The following is a 19,149-nucleotide window of genomic DNA, read 5'->3' as shown; positions in this document are numbered from 1 at the left end:
TTACGCGGTACGTATCCCCCGCGTAAAAAAAACCTCAGTGTAATAAGAATCAACATCGAACACGCGAATTCTGACTCTGTTTGCCTTGATTCGTGTTTGTCTTGTATCCGACGATATTACAACAATAGCCTAAATATATGCAATTATACCTACGTGCCTACTCGCGTAATGGATTTCGATATTTAAGCTTCTCTTTGCAAAATTTGTATTCAAGTTTTTAATCCATGCAGTTGTTTTTATAGCGTGAAATTCTCTACCATTACTGCCATTCTGCGATTTCGATAATTAATCGAGTTCATCTTATTTCAATTAGAAATTAATCATAAGCACTTAAAATTTACCCTGGGATACTTGCAAATTTCTCAGGTGAAAACGAACTAACAAAGCATTTCATTCAAACTCGCATGCCACAAGATCAAAGCAAACCAATTATAGCTTCAAATCGTTTTATAGCGTTTTGTTTCTTGTTGTCTAGCAGCTACCTTCCTCTGACATACCTACTACTCTTTCAGTCGTAGACCACACGGGTCTCTACTGTATACAAGAGGCGTCTCTATTCAACTCGATTCATGGCTGTTCGCCGCCAGCCTCGGTAGCTGCGAAGGGTTCGTAGGTCGTCCTAAATTTGATCGATCTATCTTGCCGCTGCGCGCCTCTTCTTCTTATACCGGTCGGATCATTATCGAGGATCATTTTAACCGGGTTGTTCTCCGACATTCTAACAGCATGCCCGGCCCACCGTAACCGCCCGACCTTGGCCGTTTGGACGAGGGTTGGTCCTTCCAGCAACTGGTGCAGTTCATGGTTCATTCGCCTTCTTCACGTACCGTCTTCTATCCGCAATTCTCCAAAGATGGTTCGCAACACCTTCCGTTCAAAAACACCCAGTGCGCGTTGATCCTCCGCAAGCATTGTCCAGGATTCGTGCCCGTAGAGGATAACCGGTCTAATCAGACTTCAAACTTTCTGAAAATCGTGCCACTTGTGTCTATGTTGAATAGCAGACACGAAAGGCCATCTCCTTGCCGTAACCCTCTGTGAGTTTTGAAGTGACTCGAGTTTATCCCGATACTCGAACAACGCAAATCACTCGATCCATCGAAGCCTTTAACAATCGTATCAGTTTGTCCAGGAATCCGTAGTCGTGCATGATTTTCCATAGCTGTTCTTGATCGATTGTGTCGTAGGCTGATTTGAAATCGATGAATAAGTGATGTGTGGGCACATTGTATTCGCGGCACTTTTGCAATACCTGGTGGATGGCGAACACTTGGTCCGTAGTAGCGCGTTCGCCCATAAATCCTGTCTGATATTGTCCCACGAATTCGTTTGCAATCGGTGAAAGTCGACGACATAAGATTTGGGAGAGTACCTTGTAGGCGGCGTTCAGCAGAGTTATCGCGCGGTAATTGCAGCAATCCAGCTTATCGCCCTTCTTGTAGATGGGACACACGATTCCTTTCATCCATTCCTCCGGTAAAATCTCGTCCTCCCAGATCTTGGTAACGACCCAGTGCAGTGCTTTCACTAATGCATTACCACCGTGTTTTAGTAGCTCGCTTGGTAGTTGGTCAATGCCAGCGGCCTTATTATTTTTCAACCGGCTTACCACCTCCTCGACTTCTTGGAGGTCTGGGACCGGCAGTCTATCGTCCTCCGCACGCGTTCTCAAGTTCGTTACCGCGCCGCCACTTTCGTATTCCGCCACATCGCCATTGAGGTGCTCGTCGAAATACTGCCGCCACCTCTCGATCACCTCACAGTCGTTCGTGAGAAAAACCCCGTTGGTGTCCTTGCACATATTGGCCTGTGGCACATGTCCTCTCCGCGAACGGTTCACCTTCTCGTAGAACTTGCTTGTGTCATTAGTACGGAACAGCTGTTCCATCGCTTCGCGATCTCGGTCTTCCTGTTGGCGCTTTTTTCTACGGGATACCGAGTTTAGTCTGTTCCGCGCCTATCTGTATCACTCCTCGTTTGCTCTCGTCCGGTGTTACAGCTTGCTCGCCAAAGCTGAATTCTTCTCGGCCACTAACTGTTCACATTCGTCGTCGAACCTGTCCTTACGTTCGGAGCCGCCGTACCTAGCGTTGCTGATGCAGTGCTACCTATGGCAGAACGGATGTCTCTCTAGCCATCTTCAAGAGTAGCTGCACCAAGCTGCTCTTCCGTTGGTAGTGCAACTGCCAACTACTGCGCTTAATCTTGGGCTACTCCAGCATCCCGGAGCCGCGTGATGTTAAACCGCGACGTTCGGTTTCGACGTTTGGTAGCCACCGTCGAATGTTTTGAGCGCATGCATACAGCAATCAAGTAGTGGTCCGAATCTATATTCGCACAGCGGTAGGTGCGAACATTGTTGATGTCCGAGAAAAATTTTCCGTCGATCAAAACATGGTCGATTTGGTTTTCGGTCTGTTGGTCAGGTGATCTCTAGGTAGCTTTGTGGATATCCTTGCGGGAAAAGAAGGTGCTTTTGGCTACCATTCCTCGGGAGGCCGCAAAGTTGACACACCGTTGGTCGTTGTTATTCGATGCGGCATGCAGGCTGTTCGGGCAGAATACCGGTCGGTACATTGCCTCCCTTCCTACCTGGGCATTCATGTCACCGATGACATTTTTTACGTCTCTGCGTGGGCAGCCGTCATAGGCTTGTTCCAGCTGCACGTAGAACGCTTCTTTCTCTTCATCGGGTCTCCCTTCATATGGGCAGTGCACGTTGATGATGCTGTAATTGAAAAAAATGGCCTTTAATTCTTAACTTACACATACTAGCGTTGATCGGCTGCCACCCAATCACTCGCTGACGCATCTTGCCCAGCACTATAAAGCCAGTTCCCAGCTCGTTCGTTGTGCCACAGCTTTGGTAGAAGGTAGCGCTCGATGTCCGCTTTTCCACACCTTCTGTCCCATCCAACAAAGCTCCTGCAGCGCTACGACGTCGAAGTTGCGAGGATTTAGTTCGTCGTATATTATCCTGTCGTAGCCTGCGAAACCTAGCGACTTGCAGTTCCATGTTCCAAGTTTCCAATCGTAGTCCTTATTTCGTTGCGTGGGTCTACGCCGATTGTTCCGGGTCGTATTTTCTCTTGTATTAATCGCAATAAATATTTTACGGATGGCTTGTTAGGCCTACGCCAACCCCCTGTCTCGCCGTAGGATCGTCGTGCTTGCTCTGTTTAACGTCCCAACTAGCACTAGGACGATCCCGTTGGTGGGGTTGCCACCTTGGATTTAGCTGGACGGGATACAGCATTTCATAACCAGCCGCTGGATACCAGAACAGACGCTGTTTGAAGCCGCTCCTAACATGGAGTACAGATGTTCCGACATCTTCTTAAGAGGATCCCCTTCCCTGTCAGCATACGACGAAGGTCCCACCGGGGTTGGTTACCCGATCTTTCCTATGGTTGCTCGTACTACAGTCGGCACCGCGGGGTGATAGGGATAGGAGTTACTGGACAAGAGGCTAAGAACCACATTGGGGCCTCAATTACGCATTGTCCAATTGTTTACCAAGCTCCTCTGACATGTTACACGGGATACTGTAACGTTGGCTATAATTTCGTTTATATTTATAAATTCGCGTGCTTCCCTACAGCTTCGCCCGCATTGATTGACCAATAAGAGCGATACTACCCAGCTGATAAATCACTTACTCCTTGAAAACCGTCGTCTTCTTTAGGGAAATTCAGTAAACCAGTAGTCTTAGATTTTTAGCAGACAAAATAGGATACTGATTTCTATTAGTCAAACATTCAATCATATATAATTGAAAATACGTGGCTTGATATATTCAAATCAAAACTTAGAATATTTTCAATCAGATGGTGAAATGATATTAATAATTGATACAAAATTAACTGAGTTGTAAGTGTTCAAAACCTGACCACATTTCTATGTTTGTTTTTCCTTGAGTTTCTAATTTTCGCCTCTGTATAGAAAACAAAGATGTGTTCCACATCGAAACTATAATTAAACAAATCGTGTTCAACTTTAAATTGGGTCAATATAACTCAACAGTTGAATAATTTAACCTTATTACTGAGTGAGTATAACTCACCTTTTAGTATATATACATGTATGTGGTTTATGATAACTACATATAGCCCTTTTTCTTAAAATTACAAACTAGTTCCGTGTAGATCGATTGCGCAGCTTAAGCAATTTAGAGAGAATGATGTAGCTATGCGTGGTTTATGAATGGGTCTCATACTTCGGCAGTGAGTTTCACACCATGCACGGTCACGGACAAACAATCAATGCATTATTCATTCCGACACATACTAGGGAGCTCGGCTACTTCATAGATGTGTACATTTTTACGGTCCGTCGCTTATCTACCTGATAGCTTAATGAATATTTCACATGCCTTGAAGAATCACCACGCGATGACGGCCTTGACAGAGGTAGACAAACATCAGATGCATTTGTTGAGTTGTGTAAAAATACGCTTTACTATCATTCGATCCTAATCAAAAAATAATTTTTATTTGCAGCATTTTTTTCCTGCTTTTCGTCGTGGTCATTCACGGGGGAAAATGTGCAGTGTTAGTCACCTCATACCAATCTTCGTAGTTTGAGTCCTCTTTCCATTTTCCGCTCTTTTATCTCCGCTGCTAATGTATAGCAGAAGTAAATCAATGTACTTGTAAATAGTCTAGAATACAACTTCAGCCAACAGAGTGTGCCAAAATGACAACCTTATCGCATCCCTACAAAGACTGCTCAGAACCGAAAGAGGTTCCTACACAATATGTAAAGGACGTGGATGCGCTGTTTGAATGGTAGGTTTTTTTCTTTACAAAATATGAAGAGTATGCAACGCAATCTAAAGTGGCATAATTTATTTCCTCTTTCATATGCGCCATACGGTTATACTCAGAAGAATGGAAGAATAGTAGTAGTTTTCAATAGAGCTTACAATTTTGACTATTTTTGATTTACCGTGCATAGAATACAAATCGCGTATCATGAAGTTAATGAAAGACCGTTCTCCGGGTCATTTGCGTTGTGTAGGATATTGAAGCACTGAGCAAGCATGAATAATATGCTTAAACTGCAATCTATCATTTCTAATCTGATTACTCGGCAGGATCAAGCAGCAGCCACGGTTCCCAGCATTCACGAAAAACCATGCTCATCTGTTCCTCCATGCGTGCCTGTGGGATATGGAGAATGGTAAAAAGGCACTGCAGAAGTACGCACACATTCACGCCACAGCACCGGATATATTCGACAATCGGGACATTCTCTCGTCTGGAGTGCAGTTCGTGCTGAGTATGACGTAAGAACTTTCGCTTCCTGAGCGGACACTGTTTGATACTTGTCCTATATGCACTACTATTTTGTACTATTATTCTCTCTTTCGCTATGTCCACACTCTGACCGACGGTATTTACAGTCACATGGTTTCACTGCCGAAATTAACACCGGAAGGATATCGATTATTATGCTATCGTTTATCCGATTATGACCCATCACGGATGAATTTCACCGAGGCAGTGAAGACATTCTGCATGTTCAACGACGTTCAGATCAGCAAAGACGGCCCGATCGAGGGCTATATCGTCGTGTTTGACATGAAAGGAGTGAGACTTGGTCATCTGGCGCGAGTGCAGTTCGGACCGCTGAGAGTTTTTATGAACTACATCCAGGATGCACATCCGGTGCGGCTGAAAAAAATCTACATCGTGCATACGGCTTCATTCATTAATCAGGTGATGGCTCTGATAAAACCACTGATCAAATCGGAACTGCTGGGTTTACTTCATTTCACCACCTCAGGGCCAATCGACATCCTGAACGCCGAGCTGTTGCCGAAGGTAAGTCTTCGACTGTTATTGCAAAAGTTCTTATAGTATCCAATTCATTTCGAAACATTATAGTTCCTCTGGTTGAGTGACGTGAATTAATCTAAAACAAACTGTTTTCCACAATGTCACAACTGGAGGGCTAACCATAACCATGTAAATTCAATTTTATCCCACTTAGCCCCGCACAGAAACAATAAAAATCTCATTTTTTACGTAAACGAAAACACTTAATAATAATAAATGTATTCAGAACGAAATGAACTTTTTAAAGCACTAACCAGACCGTCGTTACGATGCACAGAAATGAAATATACAAAAAAAAAAAATCAAGAAATTTCAACAAAAAAACGTGCCTAATCCACCTAGCAGTGAGATGATACCTTTTTCTATCAATCCGCATGTGATATTTGCATGAATATTCATCGGTGTTTTAGTACTCATGACATTGTTTTAATGACCGTCGTTTTAAGCGCAAATTTGAAATTTCAATCGTAAATCGGATAGAAATTTATTCTAAGTGTGACAATTGATTGAATATTCCATGCGATGTTGAAGTAAGTTTCACTTTAGAGTTTTTCGCCATTATTTACGGTACTTCCAGAGCCGGTATTCAGCAACCAGCATAACCTACAAAGATTCGTATGACGATAAATTAATATGACGAATAAATTGCAATAGTTTGGGGTCCAACTGTCACATTCTTAATTGGTTTGAATTTTAGAAACTCATCACCTGTAATTCCAGAATCGGAATTCAGGATTGGATAAAATTCATTAATTTTGTATGGGATCCTTTAATTTGAATTCTTGTTTTTGAAATTCGATTTGGCCTGATTTGAGAAAACGATTGAGCTGTGAGAAACGATTCAATATTGTGACCGGAATTTGAAAATCGGTGTAGCCGAAGTCAGTTAAATTCACCTGAGGAGCTGTACAGTTCTCATTTGATTCAAAGGGTTTGAAAATCAGTGTAGACATCTTTGAGAAATCGTAGTGCGAAAAAAATGTTTGGGTACTTTCCGAATCAGAAGTTGGATCTGACTAAAAAGCAAGATGTGTTTAGGATCTTAAGACCTTTCATTTGAATCTTAGATGGTTCATCTATGAGAAAAATGAGTTACATTATTTTAATTTCGTTTCACATATCATCCTGTAGTTCTGGAACCGGATCCAAATGTAATTCAGGAACCTTGTTTGGAAGCATACGACTTTTCATATGAATCTGAGTTTGTAGAAAACGGTTGAGTCATCTCCGAGAAAATTGAGTGAAATTATTTGTCACACACTGAAACCGATTTACTGATCTCGACGAACTGATTCGAATGGTATATGGGTGTTATGTTCTTCCAGCATTTATTACTTTAAGCAGTTTAAATAAAAATAATTATGGAATTACTTTCAACTTGAAAATGGAATAAGACTTCTAAGTCTGGAATCTAAGTCTGAAAACATATTTTGGTTTCCAGGTCAAATGTGACAGATATTGTCAAAAAACTGCAAATTTTGACATAAAACTTCGTATAACTCAAAAAGTAAACATCCGATCTCAAAACCATTCAATAGCGTTCAGGGTAACGGGAAGACCTTTCATTTGCCACAGGTTTGATCAAAATCGGTCCAGCCATCTCTGAGATCTCGACCTCTTTGTTGACAACACACATACATACACACATACACACACACGAACATTTGCTCAGTTCGTCGAGCTGAATCGATTGGTATATGATAATTGGCCCTCGGAAATTTTTTCTAAAGATTGAGCGAATTCTATACCTATTTTTTATACATACCTTATGATCAAAAAAGAACCGGAATTTTCATTTTAAAATTCCCGCGCTTGTCCAATCGGTAAACTTTTATTCTCTCAACGTTGGCAACACTTTTGTACACATTCTGTCAAATTTTGACGCATATCGTACGATTACTTTTTAATTGGCGTCTATACAAAGAAGTTGAAAAATTTTCGTGTGGCGATTTTTATAATGGATGAAAATTTAGAACAACGTGCGTGCATCAAATTTTGTGTTGCAAATGGATTTAAGTGTTCCGAAACGTTGAAAATGTTAGAAAAGGCCTTTGGTGAATCGTGTCTAGGAAAAACACAGGCATACGAGTGGTATAAACGCTTCAAAGGTGGTCGTACAAGCTTGGATCATGATGAGATCTCTGGCCGCCCAACTACATCTGTTACTGAAGAAAACATTGAATCGGCGAAGCAAATCGTGTTGCAAAATCGTTCTGTACCGATTAGAGAGATTGCTGTGTTGTTGGGCATCTCTTATGGATCAGCCGAACACATTTTAACTGATGTTTTGGGTTTGAAACGCGTCGCTTCTCGGCTGGTGCCAAAAAAGCTGAACACCACGATAATGCGCCGGCTCACACAGCGTTGGTTGTGTCGCAGTTTTTGGCCAAAAACTCAACCAATATCATCAATCAAGCACCGTACTCTCCAGAGATGGCCCCGTGTGACTTTTTCCTCTTCCCCAGACTCAAATTGCCATTGCGGGGAACGCGTTTTGAGACCATAGAGACCATAAAAGGGAATTCGCTGCGTGAACTAAAGGCCATACCTTCGGCGGCCTATAAAACTTGTATGGAAAATTGGATCAAGCGTTGGCATGCATGTATTGCCGCAGAAGGAAAGTACTTTGAAGGCGATAATAAAAAAATTAACGCTTAACAAAGAGGTCGAGATCTCAGAGATGGCTGACCGCTAGTCGCTAATAAAAGTAGTCCAGGGAGACCTGAACGCTATTGAATGTTTTTGATATTTTTACTGCAATGTTTGCTGAAAGAACATAACTTCTTACATTCATATACCATTGGCATTAGTTCGTCGATTTCAGCATATGTGTGCGATAAAAAATTTTACTCAATTATATCGGAGATTTTTTCCATATAAAGTTCAAATGAGATGTGAGTTAATGCTTGCCGAAAAGAACCAATCAAAATCGATAAAGAGATGTCTTAGGATTCCTTAAATGCTTCTTGTTTTTAATCAGATCCTATTTCTGGTTCCGAAGTACAGAGTGATTAGTGTGAAAATCTTATTTTCACATAAATTAATCGGGTTTATCGGGTTTGCTGATTTTAATAGTCGATGACCAAATAAACTTATTTATGTTTTACCAGTATTCAGTTTTCGATCCCGGAGTGTACCAAATTTTATTTGGAATGCACTACGATTTCTCAAACATGGCAACAACATATCAGATCCAATGTTCTACAATCCCTTACGTGAATTTAACTGACTTCGGCTACACAGATTTCCGAATACCAGTACCAAAAGGTTCGGGAATAGGCCCCATCGAATTTCATAAACAAAAAATCCCATTAAAATACTAAATTGATGAATGTTATCCGATTCCAACTGCCAATTCTGGAATTACAGGGTGACGAGTTTTTAAAAATTCAAACCGTCATTGAGCTGAAAAACTATTCCAATTTAGACGACGCACAGTGGTCCAAAACTGGAAAAGACGGTCGAAAGTCTGTAATGACTTTCACTGATTTTTAAGAGCTAACGTGTCTTCGAAGAAGTTTTACAACATTACATTAGGCTTCTTTTGAAAGAGGCACCTTAATTTTTGTTAAGTGGGTAGCACCAATTTCGCATAAAAATAATTTTTTTTTCACAAAAAAAAATTTTCCATCTCATTTTGAAGAAAAAAACATATTGAAGTATATGAAAAAGTTTTGTAAAAGTACAAACCTTTACGAAGAGATTTCATTTTTAAACGTGTAAATAAATTGAGTCATCGCGAAGCAACACGTTTTTTAAGATGATATAATGATCGTGCGACGCTCACTTAGAGAAGTGCGAAGCAGTTCATACCGGTGAGCAGCTCCGAACCGACCAGCTCACTAAAGGGAATCGATTCAATGTATCAGCTCATCAGCTCATTTAGATTAAACTGAAGGTTTGTTTTGAGCGCCGTTTTTTTTGTGCCGTTTTTCCTTCATATGCACGATCAAAATCATTGATGAACAAAGAACAATGCTACGCGAACTAACATATTTGAGAATGTCTGTAAAAGTGCCATCCCTGAATGTACCTTAGTCTACTGAGTGAGAGGTAAGATTTCTTATTTACAATGGCTCATTCAATCTGTTAAAGAATGATAGATACACATTTGGAAGAATGAACAAAAGCTCATGCACACATTTCTTCTCATTTATAACTCGCTCTTCAAGGGCCGAAAATCCGTTCAGCTCGTAGCTTGTTTCCACAGCAGGGATGCCAAGTCATTTTTTAAAAAAAAACCGTGATCAAGCCAAAAACCTGTCTGTGCAAAATCTGTGCACGTTTCCCCGTTTCCATAGTAGCTGATCGGAATCATTTTGGTAAGCAAAAAAAAGGTCTCACTATTTCCTACCGCTCTGTAATTTTTGGTGCTAAACTGTGATCAATTTAAAAAATCTGCGATCGATTTCAGAATCTATGTAAATCTGTGACCATTTTCAGAAATCTGTGAAAATCTGTAAAACACAGTTTAATCTGCTCCCTGCTTACCAGTGCGGTTCTTTTAAAAAGAGCTGTGAGCTATCAGTTCACTTTAAAGATTCGATTCACCGGAATAGCTCAGGAACGAATTGCCCATCTCTACGCTCACTGCAAATGTGAGTTACAGAAATAGCAGACGCGTGACGCCCTCCGTTTCTTAACCATTCATGGTTCCAGCATGGCAATAGTGGAAATGAATCACACGAATAGTACTCAGGATATTCTCATTGGAAAATAAATTGGATTAGAATATATATTCCTAAAAGTATAGTGAAAGTTTGCTGCATTAATTTGCATATTTCGCTTCAGTAAAAGGTTTCCTAGGTAAAAATAGGTAAAATGATGTATAACTTTTCCAGAAAAGAATAAACCTATGCATTACCTTCTACAAAACTATGGGATTTTATATTTTCTACAATTATTCCAAACAAAATATGTAAAAAAATAACTTGAAACAAGTTATGATTAGAAAACTAGTTTTAAGGGGGTTGTCATAATTCAATAACTAAAACTAACTTTGGAATGGCCAAAAGAAAAAGTTCCATCGAGTTCCACTTAGAATTTTTTTTATAGTATTTTCCTATAAATTTTGTAAAAATCAGCTGCATAAAGTTGCATATTTCGCTTCGGTGTAAGGTTTTATTATAGGTAAAAAAAGGTAAAATATTGTATAACTTTGCCAGGAAACAACAAACCTATACACTACCTTGAACAAAAATATGGGAGTTTTAATTTTCTTCAATTATTCCAAACAAAGAATGCATAAAATAATAACTCGAAACAAGTTATGAATAAAAAACTGATTTTAAGGGGGTTGCTACAAAAACGTTTTGTATATCCTACACTTTTGGTATATTTGACAAGGTAAATTATTTTCAATAGTTCTAAAACTTTGTAGAAGAAAAAATTTTTCTATCTCTTCAGAAAAAAAGTTATGGTTATATTTTTTGTCAAAGTAGGCCATGAACAATTAGGGATAGAATCTAATTACGCGGTATATATTTGTAAATAATTTCTTAAAAGCAACTATATGCATTAAACGAACGGTTTGGCAGCTACTGATTTATGTCCATGTTTTTATTGATTCGAACCACTGTGCGACGTGTTAATTCATTGCCATACGAATCGTTTTGATTCATGCTGAAAGGATTCTTTGTGTAAGAAGGATCGTAGTACTAGTTATTCAATGATCGTGTATGCTAAAAATCGTCTGCGGAGTCTGTTGAAACATAAATGCCAAATTCTACATAAGGAATGTGATGCATTGGCTTTGCTTTTTGGTCCATGAATTTCGGTTTAGGAAGTACCGTAAACAATGACCAAAAACCCTTACTGCGACATCTCATGGAATTCTTAATCGATTTTCATGCGTTCAGATTCACAGAATTAATTTTATGGTTTCATACAATTTTTCTTCTCGATCCGACTCGCAGTACCACAATTACAAGGTAATGAGGATTGGAATTTCAAACTGTTATTTGAAACGACGATCATCAAAACAATTTCATGACACCTGAACACACCGAAGAATATTCATGCAAAAAACACATGCGGATTGATAAACGAAGGTATAATCTCACTGTTAGGTGGATTAAGCTCATTTTTGTAATGAAAAATGCTTATTAAAAAATCGACTATCATCGGTACCATTTGCTCTAATCTTTGATTTCGCTTAATTAGACCCCAGTACTTTTCTATTGGGCGAAGTTCTGAACAGCTTGATGGTTTGTCTGTTTTTGACCTCTTAGACCTCATACCATTCCGAAACATGTTCTGGTATTGTAACAAGACGTTTAATCAGGTCAAAACAGAGCTAAAGAGTCGTGGCATTTTATAAATAGTAGCAATCGCTTCCGCAGACACCTTCTTTGTCCGGAAATGCTCGGCCACGGCATTCCTTCGCACAACACATGTTTCGTCGTCTTGTATGGCATAAGAAAATATTCGCATAAAAAGTGTAAATCTGTAAGAAGTCCAGGAAAACTTTAGGAATAATATTAACCGGATACTGAAACTGAAACTTACCTAAAATGAGGAAATTATTGGAAAAATCTCACTGTTTTAGATTTCACTGTTTAAGTCAGCATCGAAATTACGTTATAGCAAACTGTATATTTTTTTTGTTTTGTACATTTTCAATAATGTCGAGGACCATCCGACATCCAGCTCGTTTCAAAAATAGAGCTACTAATTAAAGGCAATTAATGTATCGATGACATTGTTTCCTCTTACCTCTTCTGATACAGTCTGCAATGGTTGAACAGATCTTACTGAAGCGAAACAAATTCTGTAGTGAAAATTACTCCAAACTAAATTAATTATTTTCTGTCTTTGTAGGACTACGGAGGACCACTTGCAGAACTAGCTATCATGCATGCAGACCAGAAAAAGGAAATCGAAACCCACTACCGCGAGTGGCTAATAGATTCCGCCGCCCTGAAGGAGGCACCCAAGGATAAAAGCAATAATTCCTCCAGTTCTATCAAACCACCCGTGAAAGGATTCCGCAGTTTAGAGATTGATTAAACTAATGTGTACTGATCGCAGCAGAACAGGATGGGACATCGTTTTAGGAGCGTGTGATAGACTACGAATATTTTGGTTGAGGAATATTTTATGAAAATTTGTCAAGTTGTTACTAAAAATTTTTGTATGAAATTATGTTTATTTTTAATATAAAATGCAATATGTGACCAAGGATTCTTTTATAATCAACTGCATGGATATTGCGCATGTAAAGTTTCAAATCAATTCGTATATTCGAAATCTTAAACTGATGGCATCGTAATTCTTGATGATGATCACCGTTTCTAAATTTGTCCTGTGAAGAATGGGCAGAATTTGATATTAACATACTGTAATAATGATAATATAATTCTTGCTCTCCGAAGCTGGATGGATCGGATCGGATATAAATACGTTGGAAACAAAGTACATAAAAGGAATACGTTCTAATGAAGAAACTAACCCTTCCTTCACGAACATTCAATTCATTTCAATTAACATTCATTTAAGCTCGCCGGGGGGCATCACGAATATTGATACGCGATGATGATATGGGCTCTCTGATAATCATCGAAAATGATACCAGCAGAGAAATTCAGAACGCCATTTTAACAAATGCGCAATTAAGGTGAAATGTAGCGAAATGCAAAAATCGCGTTTTTGATCAATTATTCAAAAACTAGGCCGATTTTCGAAAAACCAAAAACACTTAAGTTTTCGAAATCAAATTTATCATAACTAAGTATTCTTTGAATTTTGAAATTTTGCTTTGCCGAGCCGTAATTGGTTTTTGAAATGTATAAACGGTTACTGTTCCGTTCCACGGGGACAGTGCTTTCATCATTCATTCATCAATGCGAGGAACGAACAAAAAAAGCGTTCAGCGCAGCTATAGCACTCATACCAACAGACTGAGTTACCGGCTTCGATGCTGAAAATATACACGAGCAAACAGAGTGGAGAACGAACCATTCCATACATACTTGCCGACGAGCGTGCTCTATTACGTTTAATAGTATTGAACCTTCCTGAAAAACAGTATTAAGTATTCTCTTTTCTCTCAAATATAGGCAACTCGTTCAAACAATTCCTCGGTAGTATAAGTGATTCAAGCACACTATCGTTGGTGAACCATTCATCATCAAAGAATACTGTTGAATTTGAATGTAATAATAATTTAAATCATTAATGTATTCAAGCATAAAAAAAATAAATTTAGAAGGTTTCACGCTGCTGTAGATTTTCCACATCATTTTTTACTACCAGTAGCTATGATTAATGTTCATGTTTATGAGATCCTAACTGCAAGCAATGGCCAAACAGAGTGAAGAAGAAGAAGTAAGCTTCATATGTGCTTAACGATTTCACTGCTCACTCGTTGGGCTAGTAACCACATGAAGAGATTCATGTATGTACAGCCGACGATGAAGAACCAACAATACTCTCTCGTTGCTTCGCTCACTAATGTAAAAGAGAATGAGCAACAAGTAATACTTCTATACACTTACCTTCCAAGTACAGAAGAGCTTTGATTCACTAATACATACCAATGTGAACCAACTCCGTCTGCTTAGAAGTGTCTGACGAATGGTTCAGTTGCTGGTGCATTCATGAACCATGAAGCGAATGAATGATGCTTACTTTTATTCAGTTCATTCATTTTACAAGCACTGCACGGGGATGATTTTAGAACTGAAAAGTAGTGTTTGTAGCAGAATTTCACGAAGAATCTGAAAATGAAACTCAAAATTATAAAATATTAGCTGAAACAACCGAAATTTGAAAAAGTTTACATAAACTTTTCCGCATTTTTTTTATTGCTTGAGCGCTGCTGTTTCGTATTGAGGTGGTGTGAGAAATGCACGGTGGGCACGGTGGCATTATATCGTGAGCAAAAATTACATATAAAATAATGACGCGAATTTATGCAGCATTGGGTTTTGTGTTGAAATAAAAACGAGTTGAATACAATAAAATGGGTATTGTAAGAAATCGTTTATTTTCTAAGTAGCTGTCATTTATAATGCTAATAATGTCCAAAGCTTGGCTGTGTAATATCGTATAACAGGTATTATTCTAGATTGCAGCAATTTTTATAGCAAAACTATAACTTCATTATTGACAAGCTACTGAATGAAATGAATACAAGCCAAGTATTATCGTTCATTAACCTGTGATACAAACAATGTGATAAAAATTGAGAGTCAGCTTCGAGCCAGTCAGCATGGAAAACTTATTGGAATTAATTGGTTTTTCAATTATTATGAATACAATGAATCAAAGCTTGATTTTCTTTTCAAAATCGATTGAATAATAATGAACTACGAAATAACTTTATATTAATTTTCATGCCCCAAATATGTGTTTGAGAAAAGATTCACTAAATAATTTTAACTGCATGGTAAGATGAACTTATGCGAGTCAAGTAAATACTTTTACGTAAATTCTATCTCACCGGCGGGAAGGGCCTGGTGAACTACTGGCAAAGATATCGAAAATACTTGAATGTTCTCTTTTTTTTCCATAAATATGTTTATTTCTTAAGGCAGTTTACATAAGTTTTTCTTCGCCGTAGCATCACTTTTACATAATATTCTTATCCTAATTTAATTCTAACATAGTCACAACGTTTTGAATTTATTAAAACATATTCTCTTATAGCTTAAATATCATATTAGGTAACTCGTCATTAATTATGAAATCTACTCGGAAATATTATTTGAACCAAACGATTAACTTCTATAAATTATAAAATAAGCTGTTATTTTCAGACATTTTGTTGATAATTTCATAAACTGTTTCGAGTTTCTTTGTATCATTACATAATTTTTATTCTAATTTAGCTATTGGTTGAACTCATGGACGCAGCTGGGATCAGAACTAAGTCTTAAAAGGGGCCTTTATTAAATTGAAACTCCAATTTTCTTTATGAAATGATAAATAAGTTTCATGTATGAAAGGTCACGACAAGCAAGAATGTCTCGAACTGGGATATTGAATAGTTTACCTTGGGTACGCAAAGAATTTATTAGTTGAGATCTGACATCACGATACTCCACGCATGTCCAAACGACATGATCAATATCCCGATAACCTTCTCCGCAAGCACAATGATTAGTCTTGGAGAGCCCAATTCGAAGGAGATGTGCATTTAACGTGTAGTGATTGGACATGAGTCTGGACATCACACGAATGAAATCCCTACTCACATCCAGTCCCCTGAACCATGCCTTTGTCGATATTTTCGGAATAATTGAGTGCATCCACCGACCCAGATCATCTCTATCCCAAGATGCTTGCCAGCTGGCAAGTGTTCTTTGGCGAGACGAACTATAGAATTCGTTGAAAGCAATCGGTCGCCCATAAATTTCACCCTCAATAGCACCACGTTTGGCTAAATTATCGGCTCTTTCATTGCCTGGAATGGAGCAATGAGCCGGGACCCAGACTATAGTGATTAGATAATTATTATTCAATATGTCGTTCAGACACTGTTTTATTTTACCCAAGAAAAACGGTTCATTTTTGCCAGCAGCGATTGAGCGAATGGCTTCAATTGCACTCAGACTATCTGTGAAGAGGAAATAATGGTTTGGAGATAATGTGACGATTACACTCAAACTATAATGAACTGCTGCTAGCTCTGCTATATAAACAGATGCAGGTTCTTGAAGCCTAAATGAGGCCGAAACATTATTGTTGAACATACCAAACCCTGTCGCTTCTTCAATTCGCGATCCGTCCGTGTAAAACATTTTCTCAGAGTCAATATGCCTGAACTTACTTGAAAATATTTTTGGGATTTCCGTCGAGCGTAGATGATCCGGGATTCCACGCACTTCACGCTGCATGGATGTATCGAAAAATAAAGTTGAGTCAGGGGCACTTAGGATGCTGACACGGATAGGAATATATCTTGAAGGGTTGATTTCCTGTGACATATGGTTAAAATATACTGTCATAAATTTTGTTTGAGATCGAAGCTCGACTAGTCGTTCGAAATTATTAATTACCATGGGATTCAGCACCTCACATCTTATAAGCAGGCGTGATGAAAGCTCCCAAAATCGATCTTTTAATGGAAGAACTCCCGCGAGAACTTCAAGACTCATTGTATGTGTCGAGTGCATGCAGCCTAAGGCAATTCGCAAACAACGGTACTGAATTCGCTCAAGTTTGATAAAATGAGAGTTTGCAGCGGAACGAAAACAAACGCATCCATATTCCATCACTGAAAGTATCGTTGTTTGATACAATTTTATTAGATCTTGCGGATGAGAACCCCACCAAGATCCTGTTATTGTTCGAAAAAAATTTACTCTTTGTTGGCATTTCGTTATCAGATACCTAATGTGTCCTCCTCACGTGCATTTGGAATCGAACCACACCCCGAGGTATTTAAAAGTTAAAACCTGTTGGATCATTCTTCCCATCATATGGAGCTGAAGCTGCGCGGGATCATGCTTTCTTGAAAAGACGACTAACTCTGTTTTCTCCGCAGAGAATTCGATACCAAGATGAACAGCCCAAACGGACAAGTTATCTAAGGTATCTTGCAATGGTTTATGCAGATCAATAGCTTTGGGCCCAGTAACTGAAACCACGCCATCATCTGCCAATTGCCTTAGTGTACATGGGGTTACTAGACAGCTGTCAATGTCATTCACGTAAAAATTATAGAGGAGCCGACTGAGGCATGAGCCTTGCGGGAGACCCATGTAGCTAATTCTGAATGTTGCCAAATCGCCATGTGAAAAATACATGCACTTCTCTGACAAAAGGTTGTGCAAATAATTATTTATAACCGCTGGAAGTCCATGTTGGTGGAGCTTGTCTGAAAGAACATCAATGGAAACTGACTCAAATGCTCCTTTAATGTCTAAAAATACAGATGCCATTTGTTGCTTTTGAGCGAAGGCAATTTGGATGTCAGACGAAAGTAATGCAAGGCAATCATTCGTCCCTTTATTTCTACGGAAGCCAAACTGAGTATCTGACAACAAACCGTTCGTCTCGACCCAAGTGTCGAGACGTCGTAGAATAATTTTTTCGAACAATTTTCTGATGCAGGACAACATCGCAATGGGTCTATATGAGTTGTGATTGGAAGCTGGTTTCCCCGGCTTTAGAATGGCGATAACTTTCACTTGTCTCCAGTCAGGCGGAACAATATTTTGCTCAAGAAACTTGTTGAACAATTCCAACAAACGTCTTTTCGCGAGGTCGGGCAGATTCTTCACCAAGTTGAATTTAATTCTGTCCAACCCAGGGGCGTTATTGTTACAAGACAAGAGTGCTATAGAAAATTCCATGATTGAAAATGGGTTATTAATAAAACCATTATTTGGAGGAGATTCCCGTATAATGCTTTGCGTAGGAACAGAATCTGGGCAAACTTTCCTAGCAAAGTCAAATATCCATCGGTTCGAGTATTCATCACTCTCATTGCCCACGTTACGATTCCTCATTCGTCTGGCCGTATTCCAAAGAGTGCTCATTGAGGTTTCTCTTGACAAACCTTCGACAAAATGTCTCCAATAGCTACATTTTTTGGCTCGAAGTATGCTCTTGTACTTGGTTTCTAAAACCATAAGTTTTTCAAAATTCTGAGGAGTTCCTCCTCCCCGTTTTAGAAACGTCTTGCAAGCATTTTGTTTTGCGAGTTTAGCCTCTGAGCACTCTTTGTCCCACCAGGGGTTGGGAGGCCTTCTGTTAGTCGTTGGCCCAGAAAAGCGTTTAGTTTGGGATTGTTCTGCTGCCTCCAGAATCGAACAAATGAGGAAGTCATATTCTTCAAGTGGAGGGAGCTCTTCCATTGAATTCAAAATACTAGAGATTCTACTTTGGTATTTAATCCAGTCGATATTTTTTGTCAAATCATATGGAATACTAGCTGAATTAGCAATACATTTGTTACAGCTAATTGAGATGATGATTGGTAAATGATCGCTACCGTGTAAATCAGGCAATATTTTCCAGGTGCAATCTAGTCGAATTGATGTTGAGCAAAGAGATAGATCTAATGCACTTGGGCGTGCAGGAGGTCTTGGGATCCGTGTCATGCTACCCATATTTAATACCGTCATGCTAAAATTGTCACAAATGTTTTGTATTAAAGATGATCTGCTATCATTGTAAACGGAACCCCACATCATTCCGTGCGAATTTAAATCCCCCAGAATCAATCGTGGAGCAGGAAGGGCTTCAACCATTTCATTAAGCTGTCGCTGTCCAACTTGTGCTTTTGGAGGAATATGAACCGAAGCTATGCAAATATCTTTGCCTTTAATTTTTATTTGGCAAGCAACAACTTCTATACTAG

General features: G+C 39.1%; 1 protein-coding gene across 4 annotated transcripts in view; it reads left to right on the top strand.

Annotated features, from left to right (window-relative positions):
- The window catches only part of LOC131427991 (alpha-tocopherol transfer protein-like), a 78,923-nt gene extending 65,910 nt beyond the window's left edge, over positions 1–13,013 (top strand). For 3 of the 4 annotated variants that reach the window (XM_058591616.1, XM_058591617.1, XM_058591619.1), the window contains exons 2-5: positions 4,500–4,787; positions 5,096–5,287; positions 5,405–5,825; positions 12,660–13,013. In XM_058591616.1, the coding sequence (XP_058447599.1) occupies positions 4,696–4,787; positions 5,096–5,287; positions 5,405–5,825; positions 12,660–12,848 (894 nt within the window). In that variant the 5' untranslated portion in view covers positions 4,500–4,695 and the 3' untranslated portion in view covers positions 12,849–13,013. Of the gene's footprint in view, positions 1–4,190; positions 4,438–4,499; positions 4,788–5,095; positions 5,288–5,404; positions 5,826–12,659 lie in introns of those variants that run through there. The other variant, XM_058591618.1, reaches the window with a different exon arrangement.
- The last annotated feature ends 6,136 nt before the right edge of the window (positions 13,014–19,149 follow it).

The sequence above is a fragment of the Malaya genurostris genome, chromosome 2, assembly GCF_030247185.1.
Source record: "Malaya genurostris strain Urasoe2022 chromosome 2, Malgen_1.1, whole genome shotgun sequence".
In the NCBI taxonomy this organism is placed as follows: Eukaryota; Metazoa; Arthropoda; class Insecta; order Diptera; family Culicidae; genus Malaya; species Malaya genurostris.
Note: the sequence above shows the minus strand (reverse complement) of the source record. Positions and strands in the feature narration are given on the sequence as shown.